Below are 19,864 nucleotides of genomic sequence, written 5' to 3'. Positions count from 1 at the left end.
TTTACATGATCCTCTATACACAAGGAGAATACTTGTAGGCTTGTATTTGTCATGATTAAAAGCCTTGTAACTTTATTTTGATTAGTTTTAGCTTGAGTAACTAAACTTCAAGTTCAGAAATTCAGGTACTTAATGACACAACCAAGTAGAACATTTTACAAGCAGGCAGATGAAGAAAACCATAAAATCTGAAGAAAGGATATTTTTTGTAACATTAACCTCATATCCAAATAGAACTACAATATATGATATAAATATCAATAACCATAAAAATAGCTATCAAGCATTACCCTAACAATTTGGGATCAGCTCGAACGTAAATATTAATGCAAAAGAAGTCTATGTAGAAGAAGAATTAACATCAATCACTGGAATATAATTTACCAAAACTTCCATTAGTTTTTTCAGTTTATAATCTGATCTAGATCTCTTTCAGCTTCATTGATGATCTTCAGTTCTTCTAAATAAGCATTCAGCTTTCTAATGTCATCTTCTTGGACGCTCTGTGGAGCTTTGTCCTTGTAACCTGAAGAACTCATTATCTGGGCCAAAGCTGCATGTAGCCTGCCAGCAATAACAGAAAAACATTAAAACAAAACAAACTAGCTACTAGTTGAAAGCAATGAATGTTACAGCAATTGGTAGACCGTTGTAGAACCATCAAGCAATAAAATTTTGCAGCATCAAGTACACGTTTATCCAGCATAGGTTTCAGTACTTGACCCAGATAGCTGATCTCAATTACATGGGAAAACACTAGATGGTTGTACAAGTCATAACCAATGCAGTAATGCCACATATATTTCTTACTATGTAACCTAACTAGCATTAGAATAGTAGGTTATTTGTTTTGAAATCATGTAACAGGCTTTAATCATCCAAAGCAAAACAATTTAGGCTATACATGCGGCACCCAAGGTAAGAAATTTCCAAATCTTAGCCCATGTTCTCCAAGCATGCAGCACACAAGGGTTCCTACAACCAAGCCACAGATACAATGTCCAACACTTTATATGCCTTAAACCAACCCAGCCACCGAAATAGAATGTCAAAAGATTGATAAGTCATGCAAAATTGCCAAACTACCAACACAAAACAACAGTGCCCAGCCGGATGGCAAGGTGCCAACCAGCTAAGCTAACTGCTGTTGGCTTTAAGCAGTAAATCTTCCTAGTTCTGTCTCCACAAACACCCGCCCCCCACCCCCCCACAAAAAAAAAAAAAAAAAAAACAAAAACAAAAACAAAAACAAAAATGAACATCCTTTTGACATCTTTGCTGCTGGAAAGACTTTCTAAAGGCCGAAGTGTTGTCTGAAGGAAATTCAAGTACGAGCATATATAGTCAAAAGAGCAGTTAGGGCTGTTCAAAAGTAAATTCATGGTGAGATCATCTGGTGTCAGTCACAAATGAAGTGCCATTTCCTTGATCTCTTATACTATAGGGCCCCATTTTCTTGAAGCAATTTTTGAAATGCAGGTAAGCAGGAGAATTCAGAAAAGAGAATCAACTTCACATCATCAGATGAGAAAGCAAAATTATTACTGCAGCAAAAAGAAGTATATCATGCTGAGTTTGATGTAGATGAACTCACTTTTCTATTTCCTGTTTCTTCTTCCCGAGTTTTTCACGTTCAGCTTCGGCATTAAGTGTTCCTTGGAGTTGGAGATACACAGAAAGATTTTCATTCACAATGTCAATTGCACACCCAACTGGAGACGCGTCGTTCTCGCTCAAGACCTACAAAAGTATCATTGAGATCAGATGCATTAACTAAAAGAGAGAGCTTGCAAACACCAAGAAACATGCATGCATACAAACACAGAGATACATTCATGCATGCACGAATGCACAAACCCACACGCACATACACAAACAAACACACACGCACATGCAGGTGCATGCATGCACATGCGCGCGCAGACATACAGAGAGAGAGAAAGAGGGGGGGGGAGAGAGAGGGGTGGATGCATAGTCAAAACATAGCCACATAATACATGTTAAATGTACACAAACAACTAGAGGAAAGCATCAACACACAACACGGACATCCCTAACTTTTTTACTGGTCCCATAGCAGGGGTCAGGCAAAGTCCATCCAACAAGGGGAGCATAAAGTGCACAACTCTACTGTGTGTTTTTGACCTAGAGGTACAAATAAATCTATCAGTTCTCTTAACCAAGTTGTCAGTCAAATGTGATTTAAACTCTGCAAACCATTGATTCAAAGGAACCACAGAACCAACAGGAAAACTTCGTCTCTAAATCTTCTGTAAGCGAATAAACCTATAAGCAATCCTGAATATTTAAGCAGCTGGAGGTTCCAGATGGATAGATTCTGGCCTCAAACAAAAAATTCACAAGGTTGTTCCAACGGTCTTTGTTTACATATGAAAAGTATGACTTCGGCATAAATAACCATAATTTGGAGCTTGTAGAGAAGAAATTGGTGAACTATACATCATAGCTACTTTACAGTCATACATAAACACTCATCCACCAGTAGACAAACCTCAGTTCATAGTTTCATATCGGTGCAACTGGCGGTGATCTGTAAGTTGCACCACAGGTAGCAGTTTAGAGGTCATTCCGAGCTGGTTTAATGATAGGTCTTACATTTAGTTCAATAGACAAAATGCAATAATAACTGATAAATGCAAAACTTTTACCAATTTAAAAAAAAAAAGGGCAAAGGAAAGCAATTACAAAATGACATATGATGTGAGTAAACCATATTATTTTCAACTCAACTTTGATGGTTCGGTTGTGGATATTATAATACCAGAAGAATTTTTTATCATCAATAAAAATATTCTTCAAAAGCCAAAGAGATGAGATCATGTTTCAAACTCCTAAAAAAAACAAAACCGAACCTGTAAGTCTAATAAGTACCCAGATGTAACTGGTGCTAATAAACATGTGGCTAAATACTAATCATAAACACATAAAATTTGTAAAAATATCCAAGATTCCAGGTTCCTTATGTTTTAGCATGTCTTTTCTAACTTATTTTTCCAAATCTTTATCAATGTACAACAACAAACACATCTGACTCCGTTGAAGCCTGGTTAGCTGGTGCTTATATATAAAGCTCATGATACCAGATCAATTCTCTTGTAATTGCTTGAAAGTGTGAAGGAGAGTTTGAGAAAGTAAAAAACTAACAAAAATGTATCTCCACTTTTTTTTTTTGGGGGGGGGGGGGGGGGGGGGGGGGGGGGTTGTGGGGGTTGGAACCTTTAAAGATGATATCGAAGCCAGAGTTACAATCTCAAACTCATATCCTTTAATCATTTCAGCAACGTCATCTCCTTGGCAAAGTGCAAAAGCTGTACGTCTGCAAAGTGGGAATATAGGATAACCTGAGTAAGGTTTCTCAAAAGAAGGGAGAAAAAATCTAAACAAGAAGCTATTATTACAAATAGAATATTGAGTAAAGTTCATCTACATAAGAATTTTCCTAGGTACACCTTTCATTTTTGTCGCTAGGTGGGCGAAGAGCTCTAAGCTTTCTCACTGCACCTATGATGATATCCATATCGATTTCAATTTCATCATTCGTCCAAGCCTGTTAATAACAATAATTGATGTGTACAAACTCTAAATATGAAATTCAACAGAATATTGAATTCAAATGTCATAGAACAAAATTTACCTCTACAACCGATGGGTATTCTGATATCATTATTGATTCTTTCCTGCAGGTTCCCTCTGCTTGAGGAAGGCGCTGCCATAGCTCTTCAGTAACAAATGGCATGAATGGATGGAGCAGGCGCAAACCAGTGTCTAGACATACCCACAGAGTATCTCTAGAGGCTGCTCTTGCCAATTCAAACTCTTTTGAGTCATTAAAGAAGTATGGCTTGATAGCTTCAATAAATACATCACAAAGCTGGAATTGCCACCATGAATAAACTGCAGTAGCTGCATCTGAGAACCTATACGACTCAAAGGATGATACAGTTTTGGCCACAGCTTTGTTAAGAACAGAAAGTATCCACTTGCAGATGGATGGAAAAGAATCCACCCCAAGAATAGTAGGAGGAGCATAATTATCTCCTAGCTTGCTCATAGCAAAACGAATGGCATTCCATAATTTATTGCACCACTGACGGTAACCAACAACTCTTAGAACATCCAAGTTTATCTTATCAGACTGAGAAAGAAAAGATGGCATTAGTTCACTCAGAAGTAAGACAAATTATATAAGCAAATCAACTGAGTGCAGGACAACCTGGGCTGTATAAGAGATGAGTGCAAAGCGGAGGGCATCAGCGCCACATTCAGCAATACCATTTGGAAAATCTTTCACTTGTCCTTCTTTCGCAATTTTCAATTCCTTTGGGTCCAAATTACCCTCTTCCAGCCGTTTGTGGAGGCCTTCTAAAGATATTCCATTTATTACTTCAAGTGGATCAATAACATTGCCAAGAGACTTGGACATTTTCCGGCCACGAGCATCACGGATCATTGGATGCAAATAAACCTGAGGATAATGAAACACAAGTAGATATCAAAGTATACTCCTAGACTCAAAGAGTAGAATTACTTTTAACTATGAACTGTTCAATATGCATGCCAATATCAATGTCTACTATTTGACATATATGCCAACAAGATTTTAAATCCCGTGGGACGGGGCTATCTCAGTTTTCCTATGGAACGGGATGCGTCGCTGTCCCATCCCGTCCCGACACTTGGGACAGAGAATGTCCCAAGGCGTCCTGATCGGGACGTTGGGACACTAGCGGGACAGCCTATCCTAACATATGAGATGGTACCCCATCCTGATATCCCACGGGACGTCCCACTGGGATCTGAATCTCTGCATGCCAATATCGATGTCTGCAAATGGCTTTTTCTGTAGCAAGGAGCTAAAATAGTTAATCTCAAAAAATAACACTAGATGTGTAAAATACCAAATGACATCAAACACATGAACATCAACTTTTAGATTAAAATTTTGGATAGATGAATTCCCAAGTACTTAATAGCTTTCAGCAATACTTTCTTCTCTCTTTATGTACAATCTCTTTATTCATGGAATCAAGTTGTATAGTAGTCTTTTTTTTGTAAAACTTGCATACTAGTCATCCATTAAGCTGTCAGTTGAACTGCCATATCAGAGATCATCTTAAGCATAATGTAGGAGATTAGAGATGAGATCTAATTCATCTTAAGCATAATGTAGAAGTTTGTCGTTGAAGCAGAACAAGAAACCACTTATGTGTGCATACATAAAATATAGAAAACATGAGCAACAACATGTATATATTGCAGGATGCACATCCACACTGTCAGATTTCACATTCCAAAACTTAACCCACAAATCCGATTTATGTTGGTAGCTACTCTTTGAAATCTAAAATAAATGTGACCAAAATGTGATTTATCTATGACCATGCTAGTATTAGTTGAGTAATGCATCATCAGTTACAGATCAGCTTTCACTTAAAGCAGAATGAGCATGATGAAATATTACAGACGTAGTTAAGTTTAGATGGGGAATTTTTTTAGCTACTTTATTCTACTTTTTTATGGTCAGAATGAGTTATATTAAAGTTGAACATCAGGAAGGTTTACCCTTGCTTAAAATGTTTTTAAATTCCTCTAGATTAGAATTTAAATTTTAATCGTTTCAGAGACAGTTTTGATTAGAAAAGTTAAATATTTACTCTAGGTGGACCTCCTTACTATAGCAGATTTACATTATAGAGTTGTCATTATAAATGGGTTGGATTAAGAAAGTCCTGGACCAATCTGTATGTGTCTTATAATATAGGTCTGAGAAAAGATCCAAATTTTGCGATTCCAAGATAGATGTGAAAACTAGGTGCTAACTGGCTGAGTTGGAAAGTCTCTCATACTGAAACAAGGCCTTGGTTCAATCCCATCCTCACTTCAGTAATCAGCCACTCTTTACATACATAGGATTTATAAATAATCTGCAAGTGCCTTATTTTCCCTCAGATCTGAAGCAGTGATGATAAACATTTCTCATAAGTTGAAATGACTGATCTTTAGCACTCCATTCTAGAACCACAGTGGTCTCTATAATGTCTGACATGGTTTAAAAAAATCCAATTTATTGCTTCTTGTTTTTTAAATTTTAGAGTTTGTTGAATATATCACACCATTTTGTTTCTTCACTCTAAGTTTCAAGGGAGGAAAAAAAGCAGACTTTCTGTTGGAAATCCAAATTTATACTTTATTATGTATTCTTAATATATTTTTTATTCATTATTTAACCAAGTATTTTATAAAACTACTTCCTGATAAGAAATGTCTCGACATAGTATAGCTCATTTAATGTTAAGTAGATTGCAGATCATTTTGTGTGCCCCCATGAAATGGTGCATTATCTGCTTAAAATGCATAAACCTACCAATAAATTGACACATTTTTTTTATAACTTGTCAAATGCCCTTGATCAGATTATTATAATTCAGTTTTTTACTTTTTCCAAAATTTACAATTACATTAGCTCCGTAGTATCAATATGAACATTTTTATACCTTTCTAAAGGGCACATCACCACCAAGTTTCATTCCCAGCATCACCATCCGAGCCACCCAGAAGAAAAGGATGTCATGTCCAGTTTCAAGGAGTGAAGTTGGATAAAATGCCTTAAAATCTACTGTAGCATCTGGCCAGCCAAGTACAGATAATGGGAAAAGACCTGATGAAAACCATGTGTCCAACACATCTGGATCTTGGGCAATCTGAAATGTCTTCCCAGGGAACTTTTGTTTTGCCTCCTGCAATGCTTCCTCGTCATTTCTACCAACCACCCAGTGGTCATTATACGAACCCATATCCTTGAGCTGATCATCATCAAGTGTCACATACCAAGCAGGAATGCGGTGGCCCCACCAAAGTTGCCTTGAAATGCACCAGTCACGTATATTCTCCAGCCATCTGTAGTATTTAAACCCATGATAACTCAGACAGCTACATCACAAGGTATCATAAGACAACTGCTAGTGATGCAAAATTCCTCAAGAATTTTTTTTTCTTTTCATAAAATTTGGGGGAAGGGGGGAGGAGGAACCTTTTCCAGTCTTGCTCATACTGCGGTGGAATAATCTCAATCTTCTTATTGTCTTCGCTCAACACAGCATCAAGAGCTAATTTTGCCATGCTATTACAGCTAACAAACCACTGTGGCTTTACCATTGGTTCCACGACATCATTGGTTCTCGAACATAGACCAAGGTTCATTTCATTCTTCTGGGCACCTCTGTACAACCCCTGATACAAAGCAAGGTTCTGGTCAATAAAATTTCAATAGGCTACATGAAGGAAGGAGAACAAAAGAATTAACCTGAAACTAGAACATTATAAATACAAAACACAATACTAGTACATCAAATTCTGCCTCAGGTCATTAGGCTAATCAAGTAATCAAGTGGTGTCTGTCCAAACCTGGCAGTTATATAATTTACAGTATGACTTATATAGCTCGGAAAGTTTTCCAATAATAGCTGGACTACATTGTTATCAAGACATGCTTATAGTGATTGGACTCGCAGATCTCCATGTTTCAAATGGGCTCTTTATACTCTAAGGTTTGTCCCCACGAGAAGTCAAAATAAGTTTCTTAGTCACATGGCAATAACGGGGATGCTAGTTACCACTGATGCCCTCTTTTCATAGATTATAATTAACAAGAAAAACTGGAAATGATAAAGCTCTTACGTACCATGGAAGCTCCAAAACTATAAACTGAAGAAAAGCCCACTTGGATGACTCTAGCTCGATTTTGGAGAGATGATATTATTTCCATGGGTTATTAGAATAACAGAATCCAAGGATCCAGATCTCTTTCCAAGGGTAGAAGATTGAGGTGTTGTAATAGGCCAGTGAGGAATTACAAACAAAAAAAAAATCAGCCTCATACTTCATGATTGCTAGAAAGAACAAGCAACAATAGTTTCCATGGATTGGCGCATCACATTAGTTAATAAAAGCAAGGGGCATTTAAGTTTTAACTCCACCTCAAAGCATTCAATAGGATAGAAGACAAGAATGTTCAAGATAGAAAGAGTGCGCACAAAATGCTATTAATTGGACAAAAGGGTAATCTTTAGAGGCATTAAGATCCAAAGATGAGAGGCACTTGCACAGGTATGAATCAATTGTCTTCTTCTTCCTCTTCATTCCTTTGCACTTTCTATTTTTTACTGAATGATTCTTAAATATCAGAAATAAATGAAAATGTAAACAAAAAGCAATCCGGTAGACCAATGCTGACATTACTAGAAGACAGCAGCACAGTACATAATGCAATACCTTTGCTTGCAAAGCCTCAATTACAGCCACACGAGCTTTAAATCGTGGCATCCCTTCAAACTCTGCACCACCATTGCTATTTACCTTCCCATCATCAGTGAAAATATTAACAAAATCAAGATTATGGCGCTTTCCAACTTCAAAGTCATTAGGATCATGAGCTGGAGTAATCTGCAATAAAGAAGATTTAAAAATAAGAATAAAAAATCAACATGTGGATTTGACATGAAAAATCCAAAAACAACAAATGTAAATGATGAAAGTAGATGATGCTCACCTTGACAGCTCCAGTCCCAAATTTTGGATCAACTAGGATGTCATCACAGATTATTGGAAGTTTCCTTCCATTGAATGGATGGATTGCATATTTTCCATGTAGATGAGTGTATCTCTCATCTTTAGAATGGATAGCAACTGCAGTATCACCAAGCATTGTTTCTATTCTGGTTGTGGCAACAACAATCTCACCAAGCCCTCCTTCTAGAGGATAAGCAAATGATGTCAAAACACCGAATTGGACTGGGGATTCGTACCCAGGAACTGCTAACAAAGTCTCTGCTTTAATTTCCTTATAATCAACCTAAAAGTGCCAACCAGTCATATAAATATAAATACAGAGAATCATCTTAGAAATATCATACTAACATATGACTCCAAAATGTCGGTTCAAAAATATAACAATAATAATAACAGATACCTCAATGTCAGATATTGCTGTTCGTAATGTGCAGTCCCAGTTCACAAGGCGATGATCCCTGAAACATGAGTTAGAAAAAGGATAATATGTATTTGATGGAATTACAGACACAGATTTGTTGAATCAGCCACCTAAATGAATCATTCCCAGACAATAGAGGGAAGTTAAGGAGTATGGCGGAAATCATAATGTAGAAAAACCATCATGCTTCCTAACTTGCACGAGATGTGCATTTTAAGAAACAATATGCACAAGGTTCAGTCCGACCAAGCTGACCTGTATATTAGACCTTCTCGATACAGCCTAACAAACGCCTCAGTTACTGCCTTTGATCTTCTGTCATCCATAGTGAAACACTGAATGATACAGAGTGCAATATCAGAATCTGTTCTGGGGCAACAACATGACATTTGTTTAAACAGCGTCAGACAGTAATGATTCATGGAATTTAACCTCACGAGACCAGTCAAGAGAAGCTCCCAGCCGACGTTCCTGATTTAATATGGTACCTCCATACTCATTTTTCCATTTCCAAACCTATGAAAAACAAGAGCAAAAGTAGATTAATAAGCAGTTGCACAAAAGAACTCTAGAAGAAATCATGATATTCTAAAAAAGGCTGCAAATGGGTCGGCTTGACCTGTGACCTGACCAAACCTGACAAGTTCATGAAGACTGGTAAGACCAGGTCAGGTTAAAATAAAGGACCCATTCCACATTTCAGGCTGGGTCTGGTTTTCATAAACTTTGACCTGACCTGATCAGATTTTGTATGCTATGTGGGTCTATTTGGGTCTCCCTATTTGTTACCTGACCCCACCCTCACTCTTACCATCCCTAATCTTGACATCTCTCTTGTTCTATCTCCCCTTTCCCAATTCAAAACCCTGGGTCCACCCATGTCCTTGAAATTTGTCATGTTTTCGGCTCAATCTGGCCATCCGAGATGTTGGCCTCCTGCACAGTCCGGACTCAGCCCTCCATGTTGATCTCCTCCACGGTCTCCTTTTGTCTCCTAAGAGACTCCCAAATCCTCCACGGTCCGGTCAACATCCCAAATCTTCCTCTCACCTTGGCCCAACCGTCCGGTGTAATTGATCATCCAACAATCTAACTATAGTCAGCACGCTAATCTCTCCAACCCAATAACCATCCCTCCTGCTAGAGCTCCTCATTCTCAGAGACAAGAACACTACCATCAAGCAAGTTGCCATCTTCGACCACAACCTCAAGAATCCTCGACCTTGTGACTCATGTCCCACTCCAAGAACCAAGGTGAGCCTCCTTGCCCCCTCCCTCCAATGGTTTTCTTGTTGTTTCTTGTTTGCCGATTGTTTTGATCTATATCTTAGCTTTCATCTCTCTCATCTTTTTCCCTTCTCTTTCTTTCTTTCTTTCTTTCTTTATATAGGAGATCTTGTTTCTTTTGTAAACCTGCTAGAATTCATCTTTTTCATCTTTGTGTGATTATGAGCACTTTTTATTCTCATGAGTTAAGGAACTTGATCTGTATGATCTTTAGTCAAGACAACAACTGCGGTAGTTACATTACTTTCTTGAAAAAAAAAAAAAAGAAAGAAAGAAAAGGAAAAGAAACATTACTCACCGCTGCATTAGATTTTTCTTGCTAGATTAACAAAACAAATACACCATGTGCAGCTCCTGTACTGCTTTTCAGAATCTAGTCGCACAATAGACCTATCATCTAAGTTTGGAAATGATTATCAAACATGTAGCCTTTACAGCAGAACCTGAAACTTGAAAACAATTTCCCCCATCTACTAAGACTGGGATGAACAACACCAGTATATCCCATTATTCTTTAGTGAAATTTTAATTAGAAAAGGATAAACCAACAATCTGGTGAATAGCCACTGAAATGGTCCCCATGCTAGAATCATTATCAGGTAGGACTCTACCCTTCTTGACTCCTGGCCCGACATGTAGACGATCAGCAACCATTTCATCAGGTGATCCTACACTAAAATGTCCACATACACTCCTATGCATTCTTTGGATGTGCATTCTTACATGTTTGATAGTGTTCATCCTTGAGTTGTATCTGCATTGCATAACAAAAGAAGAAAAAAGATATTGCATGATGGAGAACACTACATGACAAGAAAACAATAGAAACAATAGTTTTTGAACAGTTTATGTTTTGGAGACCACTAAAGGTTGTGCACAATTTTTTCTTGACTGCAATTCTAGCTTTCTAACATCACTCTAAACAATATACACAAATATTAACCGTCTTGTAAACTTTCCTATTTGTTCAGTATTTGTTGAAGCAGCATCTCCAGCAATAACTCGTGATTGTAAACTTTTCCTACGTGTATCCTGACTATCCTCCATCTAAAGCAGCATCTCCAGCAACAACTTGTGATGGATCCTAGTGCTGGCTGCTCTTCTGTTATCTAAATCAGCTTTGGTTTTCATGTTTTGGCATCTCAGACATGTAAAGAAATAACAGGTGACATTCTGGGAAGTCTAATCATATAGCTTCTTAAATATATTGTTCAGGAAGTTAGCTTAATTACTCCAAACTTAATTTTCTGAGGTGCATCCTGATCATCCACCTGTTTCCCTGAGCAGACTCAGATGTTAAATTCTTCAACTGGTGCAGCTTAATCAACCATTGACTGCTTTTGCGGATTAAAATATGGCAGTGCCATGATACAGACTCAGAAAATTGTATTAATATGTTTATTTAATTGGCCAAGCATATTCTCTGTATCTGGTTGGACTTTGTAAGAGCTCATTCATACTACAGCTCTCATGGAAAAGTCCTTTCTGCAGCCTTGTGTTCCTAAGCAAGACACTGTGCTGTATACTGAAATGAATATGAAATTCAATTCTTCCATTCTTGTCATATTATAGACAATCGTGTGCTTATCCTACATGTAAATGTAACCTTCCTGCATGGATTCTTACCATTTTATATGATACCTAAATTGAAGTTCTATCTTGTTCCTCAAAGCCATTTTGTTTATTGTCTTGACCTATGTAATGCCAGGATTTGGACAAAATTTTGTCAGGTTCCTGTTAGTGGTATTGAAAAGTGTTCCTCGTGCTTGAATCTTATTATTTGAGCTCGCCTAGAGGGAGGTGTACCATGGTTCATGCAATGAGCATTCGGTGGTGGGTGGAATGCAGTTCATGTACAGATAGCCTTTTGTTTAGGCATCAGAAGATTATGTGCATTTCAGGGTTTAACTTAAAAAGCTGATATACTTCATAAATTTAGAATTTGTTACTTTGTAATTGTGGCTAGTTTATATGACCAGACTGGTGCTCGGTTTCTACTCTGCATGAGAAATGAGAATAACCTATTCCTCAATTTGGACTCTATGTGTTGTGGCAAAATAAATAATCTTTATATCCTTTAAAGTATTTGTATCCTTTAAACAATGTTATCCTTTGATTAGTGCAAGGCTCTTATTTTCTATTATTATTGTCCTTGAATAGCATCCAAAATTCAGTCTTTTCTCCATGAGTTGTTGTTAGTAAACAAGTGCAGATCCAGACCCGAATGGGTTGGGACCGAGTCATACATGTCCCTGACCCAACCCCAACACAGCCAACCTGTTGGTTCAAAAAAAAAAAAAAAGTGGACCTGAACCGACCCAACCCAATCATCTATTGGGTTTGGTTTGGGTCCAACATTAGGAACTAGACATGATTGAGGTCAAGCATACCCTGGTCCGACCCAACCCATTTGCAAATTCTAAATAGAAGTTACAGGTTGAGGGGAGAGTAAAGATAGAAAATGGTTGAGGCAATATTAAAGCAAGAAATATCAACTAATACAACAGCTAACAAACTCACTTCAGATACAAAACTCTCCCGTCCAATGTCATGCCTGGTTAGTTTTCTTTCACGCATCAGCTTCTTCTCCACAACAACCTAAGATATGAAGAACAAACTGCAACAATTAGCTCTAAGAATTGTCAGCATGCAAATATATAGAAAGACAATTAACAATACATAGCAAAGAGGGAGTAAAAGTGTTGACTTTTAGAAGCTGATCAACTGAAGAATCACTATGAATGTTGAACCCCTATGTGCACATTTTTGGTGATGAAAAGATGGTTTATGAAAAATTATGTACACTAGAGAAGGAATGTGCAAACAAGTTAAAGGGTGTTGTGTATTTGTATTCTGAAAATTATATGGCAGGTCTGCAAAAGTTTGATACCAGAGAAGATAATTTTCTGAAGTTGCGATCCATACTCAAGTATATACATAACTGATATATGTGAAAACACACTTGCAATTTGCTACAAATCTAAATTATTTCTTTAATTGTCAAATGGCATTAGCGTATATGCAATTACATTTATGTAAAAAATGTTGTGAATAGAAGAATACATATACAATTTATCACAGAATGTACACCACAAGTAACATATACAAGTAATACATGCACTGCTTGCACCAATACAGAGACGCTTATATTTATAGGGGTTCAATGACCAAATGGTAATTCTGTCATCTGGGATAATATCTTTGAAAATAGAATGGATATGATACCAGATTTTTCAAAATATAGGGATTCAATTAAATTAAAAAGGACATTGGACCTATAAAAGAGACAAGGCCAATCAAAACACTACTCCCTAAATTTGAGACAAACAACTACAAGAAGCAAAACACTTACTAAATAGTTCTTTTTTTAGCAATAAAAAGTAGGTCTTCACTTTTAAACTTCAAAAAGAAACAAAGACACTTATGGATTGCTTAAGGCCCTAAACTAACATAAGGATGGAGAATTTGGTAATCCATTGCAAGTTTTGGGAAAATAAATTAGCAGTACAACTATTTGAAGATACAATAATATTTCTTTTCTAGACTACCATAGAAATATATAATTATTCAATACCTTGATGATAAGCATCCTAATCTGAAGCATATATATGTTGAGACAGAATAGTTGGGCATCTTATGGAAGTACCTAGCTCTAATAAGAGCCAATTGAAACAAGTCACATCTATGGCTAAATTTGTCTGTTTTCATGCCAGTGTTCAAGCATGCAACTCTTGTTGAGGATAACAATACTAGTCAAACATCAAAGTAACATTCTTCACATCAGCTCTGCCCATGAAGCTTGTCCACCTGCTTTGTGAAGGCCAGCCAACATGAACATAATCAAGGTACAAGATGATTACAGAATTAAAACCTGAGTTGCTATGCCAGCATGGTCCATTCCTGGTACCCACAAGGTGTTGTAGCCTGACATTCTGCACCACCGGATAATTGTATCCTGTATTATCAAAGAATTGCATGAGAAATTCTAAACAAGTAGATTAAACCAAAAAGAAACATTAAAAAGAAATATACTTATGTGGAGCAACTCCATATAGAAAAAAAGTGGTTCATGTGGTCACCTGTATCGCAGCAGTAAGGCCATGACCTATATGAAGGGCCCCAGTCACATTTGGAGGTGGCAGAACCTGCATAAGTTATTGAAGAATGATTACTAAAGAAGTTCCAAGTAAATTTAATACTTAAACAGACTTCAAATAAAGTTACAGCCTAATTAAACAAAGATAACAGATAATTGAAGGCAACAACTATAGTCTGACCATCAAGAATCTTAGAAGAAAATATTCTTATGAAGCCTCAACAATAGTCAATAATCTAAGAATTGTTCCTACAATCTATAACTTCTAATTCGGACAAGTTAGCCGAATGTATGTGTCATGTAAAATGGTCAGATTATGAGTCTTATAATTGCAATGACCTTTTTGCCCTTTTCAGACGATGTTTGCATCATCCTGGATACTAAATACTCCACAAAAAACATGATAGGTAAAGCTTATAACTAGTGAGACACCTACTATTACAAACGAGGGTTTAGAGCTGCTTGCATCTGCCACAAAAAATCCTGATGCTTCCCACCATGCATACCATCTGAAGGTTGAGGAAAGATTGAGTTATAAAGTCATAATTGTTGCAGTTAATTGAAAGTTTGAAACATTAAGGAACATCAGCATCTACGATTTTTCCACGGCACTGGGACTATATTGCTTAGCCATTTGACGAGAAAGTTGTTTCTTCTCTCCAGGAGGAGTCACTGGGTCAACAAAATCCTCAGGGTTCTCTTCTTCAGCATCTTTCTTTCGATTTTTTCGTTCGGTTTTCTTATGTCCATCAGATGCCTTTTGTGCCTGGCAAAATAACAAAGATAACCATTTCGTTATATTAGATTTTCTTCATATTCTAACCTTAAACTGTCAATAACTTAGAAATAATGAACACAGTCAGCTTGTACTCAAAAAAGCTGAAAGTACCCAGAGTTTTGCAGTTTCTGCCTTTTGTGCTGCCTTGAGCTTTTTTTCTTCTTTCTCTTTTGCCTACAAAGGAAAGAGAAACAACACTATTCATCAAACATGACAAACTCTGGAAAACTATAAAATAGAAGAAGGGAGGAGGAAGGTTAGAAGTTGAAGAAGCAAAGCTGTCGTTTGAACTGCAGCAAATGATATTGTTTCAGACTTTCAGCTTTCTTCTACATGTCCAAAAAAACCTATATGGATCCTCTAATGAAGTTAGATTAGAGTACCTGAAAACTACTTCTGCTTTATTTACCAGTTGGTTGTGTTGTTTTACTGTATTTTACCATATTTATTTACAATAGCAGTTGTTTCTTCTGTAATCTCAGCAGAGCAGATGCGCTTCTAACTTTTGATAAGTCATGAGACAAAAGAAAAGCTGGGCAATCCATGATCAAGTAGCTCACATAAGAAAGCAATTACTCTAGAGCTTCTCTTAGATGCATATCTTCTCTGGTTGTGCTAAACCCAAAAGCTGATTAGTTTTGCTGTTAGAAAGATTCTTTGTTGAGATGTGAGATATACAGATTCATTTCTTTTCTTGTCTTTTCTTTTGTTTGGGTGTAAGGGGTTAGAAGGAAAGGGGATACTCCAAATTACAACCTCAGAAAACCCATCTCACAGGCATCAGCCAGTGCCTACAAGCCCAAACATAAAGGAAAGATCAAAGTCCACACAATGTACTGCCCAATTGAAAACAGTTATTCAGTCATGCATCTGCTTTCTGCATTTTTTTTTTATTAATCAATGTTTTGTTTATTATATAGACAGAAGAAACAAACTATCATTCTTGCAGAATTCTGTTTCTGCAAAAGAGATTGAAAACAAAGTATTATATTCCATGCAGCCAATTCTAGACTTCAATAGAAATAAGCAAAACTGTAAGAAGGCCATAAACAGTTAAGTGGGAAAATAACATCAAATTGGGTTTGAATAAATGATATTTAGATCTCACTGAATCTCTACCCACTAAAATTGGGACTTTTCCACGGTTGGTGCTTAATTAATACTGTTGATGCTGCACGTTTCCATTTTTCTTTCATTCTGACTTCTAAGGGTGGCAATTTGGTCCGATCTGTCGGATACCCGATCTGATCCGAACCAAAAGAGGCAGGTTTTATCCGACCCGATTAAAATCAGGGGCGGGTATGGGTTTTAGAAAAAAAATCTGAAGCAGGTATACATCCAGTATGGGTGATAGTATGCCCCACTCTGAATCCAACCCGATATATATATATATACCCAAATATCCAACACAAAACCCTAGCCGTCTAAGCTTCCCGTATTCGGCCTAAGCTTCCATATTTAGCCACTCCAAGCCCCCCACCCGATTGGGACTCTTGAGAATGGAAAAAGCAGAGGAAAAACAGGGAGAAAATGAAGGGAAAATCAAAGAAAACAAAGGAAAAGCAGAAAAAAAAATGAGAGGTAAGTCCTTTTCCTACATATATTGTCTTTTTTTTTTCCTTTTTGCTTCTTTTTCTTTTCTTTTCATTATCTTTTTTAGAGATCTGTGGGAAAGGAGAGCACTTGAAATAGTTTAGAGGGGTTTCCGAGGTTCCAATTGGGTTTTTTTCCTCAAGTATATGGGATACTGTCCGAGTTGTAGCGGTGTGAGTTGGTTCCTTGAGGTTTTGAGAGCTTAATCTTGGTAGAAGCATGATATTTTGTAAGGTTGGGGATTTTTGATTGAAAAGATTCTTCCTTTGGTTACAAAAAGTTTTTAATTTATAGGGCTCTGTTTCATTGCACAAAATTTTTTTTAACCATATAGGGATTTCAGACATATCCGACCCGACCCAATCCATTCTTGGAGCTCGATCCGACCCGACCCGACCCAATCCAACCCGAGATGGGTATGGAGCGGGTACGGATATGAATTTTTTGCTGGCGGGGCGGGTACGGATATCGATCGATCCGATCCATACCCGACCCATTGCCACCCCTACTGACTTCCTATAGGGGCTTTCTTCTCTCTTTATATCCTCCTCTAAACATATGATTATCATTTTAAAAAGTAGTGTTAGAATGGTAATAGCTCATTTTGCAACCAGCAGTTATCAAAAGAAGAGTGGAGTGTAGCAAAAGCATGGAGAGCTTTGTTCCTTCTACGGCCTTAGAATAGCAAGTCAAGTTGATTTATTGATTCACCGGAATATTTCTCCAAATTATTATTTCAAGCATGCAAAGAGAGTGACCGTACTTTACAAAAGAGTCTAAGTCAGCCTGTAACAATAGCATTTTGAAGCATAAAGACTAGTAGCATGTTAGAACGTTACATAGGAAAATTACATATGGCTCTTGTGCACATTTCACCATGTTCAGTCACTTCTTGTATTTTATGTTTATAATACACTGGGTTCTACCAGCACAAAAAGGATTAAAAAAAGAGCAAACCTTTTTCTCCTTCTTTAATTTCTTCTCCAAATTTTCCTCTTCAAGCTGCACATGCCATTAAAACATTGGTCAAAATGTATATATAAATTTTAATTCTTTGTCTTCAAAATATGGTAACTTCACTATCTACTTAAGTTTAATATTAGATATAAATATTGAAAATTTAATTGGTAATGTTTGCTTAACCAAAGCCACAGTAACAGTAAGCAGAAACCCTAGGGTCTCTCCTTATTGCCTGTAACAATTAAAAAATTGTAAATAATAATGCATTTAATCCAAAACAGTAGAAGATAAGCAGACAAGCAGCAAACCTTTTGCTCCATTGCTGTTTTCTCCAATCCATCCTCTCCAATCTGCACAAACCATTAACAAGCGAAGATCAAAATGCAAACTTTCATCCATTTTCGCCCATCATAAATCATAGACTACTCCAAATCTACTTGATTTCAAAAGTATTAGAAGGCAAATTGCAAAACACCTTGGAAAAACTTATGTTCAGCTAAAGGCATCAACTTATTTGCTCCACATACACTACTCTTAGAGGCTAAAGCAAATAGAGAGTAGCTATATATTACTCCTTCAATGAACTAAAAATTCATACCATCCAATTATTGAAATCAACAGACGACATTTTGAGACAATAAAAATCGAAAAAGAGCCCTTCATTTTTACTAATCTAGGAGATATGCGGAGCATAAATCTCAATAAATCATACCAATATCTAAAGAAATAGCGGATCTTACCGGAGACATGGAGGGATTGGCGGCAGCAAAAGGCTTCTTAAATTCCGAACCTGAACAAACTACCATCATAGAATCAAATAGATGCAATAATCAGCTAATCTTGTGAAGAAGGAAAAAAAAATTGAGATAGGAAAGTAAACGAACAAGAAAACAAATTGATTTACAGATCAATTCGATTCAATTCAAACAACGAGGTCGGATTTGAGGAAAAAATCGAGGGGAAACAAATCAACGTACCGCCTTCCGGTGGAGCGGCTCCAAGCAGCTGCGGAGACTGCGGCGGCGTAAAGGAGAGAAGGCGGCGAAAGTAGGGGCAAAAATAAAGGAACGGCGGGGAGAAGGGTTTAGGAATTTGGAGGCTGGACGGTTTTGGATTCGGACACGATTTGCATCTTCTTACCCGGATCCGGATCCGGATCCGAAATGCTGTAATCATGATTCATGGCTCGTAAGGCTCGGAGCCGACTGGGTCCATGTAAGGGGAGAGTTTGACGCTGCGATCGAGGAGTTGGGTCTCTAAAGAGAAAAAACCAAGGCAAAACATAGAAAAAATCAACGATGAAAAAATTAAAAGCACCTGAGGGAGATCGGAGGGGAAGGCCGACGCCGGTGACGATGGGGAGGAAGGCGACGGCGGAGACCGGTGCGAGGTAGCGGCGAGGAGAGCAGGGAGGTGAAGGGGGAAGGCCGACGCCGGTGATGATGAAGAGGAAGGCGACGGCGGAGACCGGCGGACGGTGGCGGCGAGGATAGCGGGGGCGTCCTAGGGCTCGGGAACGGTTCGACGAAAAAAAAAACCGCTGCCGGTGCGTTGAGGGGAAAAAAAAAAAAAAAAAACAACCTCGTGACCGTGAAAAAAAAAATCTCGCGAGAGTCTAGAGCTCGGCGCGGTAGGAGAGCTCTAGACTCTGAACTCCCTTTGAGTTCGGTGGATTGCGTTTTCTTGGGATACGGCTAGGAATGGGCCGGCCTGGACCGAACCATACCCCTACCAAACATTTGAGAATTTGTATATTTTTTTTATATTACTAACATATAACCCATACAATACATAGAATATTTTTTTTATTTAAAAATATATCACATTTTGATTTGATCAAAAATCATTTAAAACTATATCAAAACCCTATCAAAGATCGGGACAAATATAAGATCTTTTGTGAGGTTTCTTAGAGGAGGAGACAACGAGGAATGGCAGATTTGTGAGATCCTAATCGAAAATTGGCTGCAAAATTATTTTATAATATTTAAGATGGCCCCAGTTTCCTTTCTAGGGAGTTATATATTCCCTTTTATATATATATATATATATATATATATATATATATATATATATATATATATATATATATATATATAAAATAAATGAGGAGCTGCTCTATATTCCTCTGTTACAGCAC

At 37.4% G+C, this 19,864-nt stretch overlaps 1 protein-coding gene across 6 annotated transcripts; it reads right to left on the bottom strand.

Moving 5' to 3' along the window:
• Positions 1–189: 189 nt before the first annotated feature.
• Positions 190–19,337, bottom strand: LOC105037449 (valine--tRNA ligase, mitochondrial 1). 6 transcript variants are annotated; one of them, XM_019848493.2, is made up of 24 exons: positions 19,042–19,337; positions 18,702–18,890; positions 18,465–18,523; positions 18,033–18,074; positions 17,722–17,766; positions 15,283–15,345; positions 14,990–15,159; positions 14,830–14,902; positions 14,377–14,442; positions 14,169–14,252; positions 12,818–12,895; positions 9,443–9,526; positions 9,266–9,345; positions 8,990–9,047; positions 8,570–8,872; positions 8,293–8,463; positions 7,052–7,251; positions 6,516–6,918; positions 4,235–4,486; positions 3,656–4,156; positions 3,471–3,568; positions 3,238–3,337; positions 1,595–1,740; positions 190–564 (listed from the first exon to the last, which is right to left on the bottom strand). In XM_019848493.2, exons 3-24 carry the CDS (start codon positions 18,471–18,473, stop codon positions 405–407), a joined length of 3,186 nt encoding a protein of 1,061 aa, XP_019704052.1. In that variant the 5' UTR covers positions 18,474–18,523; positions 18,702–18,890; positions 19,042–19,337; the 3' UTR covers positions 190–404. The 6 variants fall into 6 exon arrangements, with proteins under 6 accessions (XP_019704052.1, XP_073100982.1, XP_029118285.1 ...); XM_073244881.1 differs by having other exon boundaries at positions 18,702–18,958; positions 19,042–19,255; XM_029262452.2 differs by having other exon boundaries at positions 18,465–18,514; positions 18,702–18,958; positions 19,042–19,255.
• Positions 19,338–19,864: the final 527 nt, after the last annotated feature.

Source organism: Elaeis guineensis, chromosome 1 (genome assembly GCF_000442705.2).
Source record: "Elaeis guineensis isolate ETL-2024a chromosome 1, EG11, whole genome shotgun sequence".
Lineage (NCBI taxonomy): Eukaryota > Viridiplantae > Streptophyta > Magnoliopsida > Arecales > Arecaceae > Elaeis > Elaeis guineensis.
This window is presented reverse-complemented; position numbering and strand designations above follow the sequence as displayed.

What these genes read in the sequence shown, in the direction of transcription:
- LOC105037449 (XM_073244881.1), bottom strand. Translation starts at nt 18,900, where the DNA reads ATGATTACAGCATTTCGGATCCGGATCCGGATCCGGGTAAGAAGATGC. An exon ending in GCCTTACTGCTGCGATACAG is followed by an intron (nt 14,253 to 14,376) that starts GTGACCACATGA and finishes TTGATAATACAG; the next exon opens with GATACAATTATCCGGTGGTG. An exon ending in CCTAGCGACAAAAATGAAAG is followed by an intron (nt 3,338 to 3,470) that starts GTGTACCTAGGA and finishes CCCACTTTGCAG; the next exon opens with ACGTACAGCTTTTGCACTTT.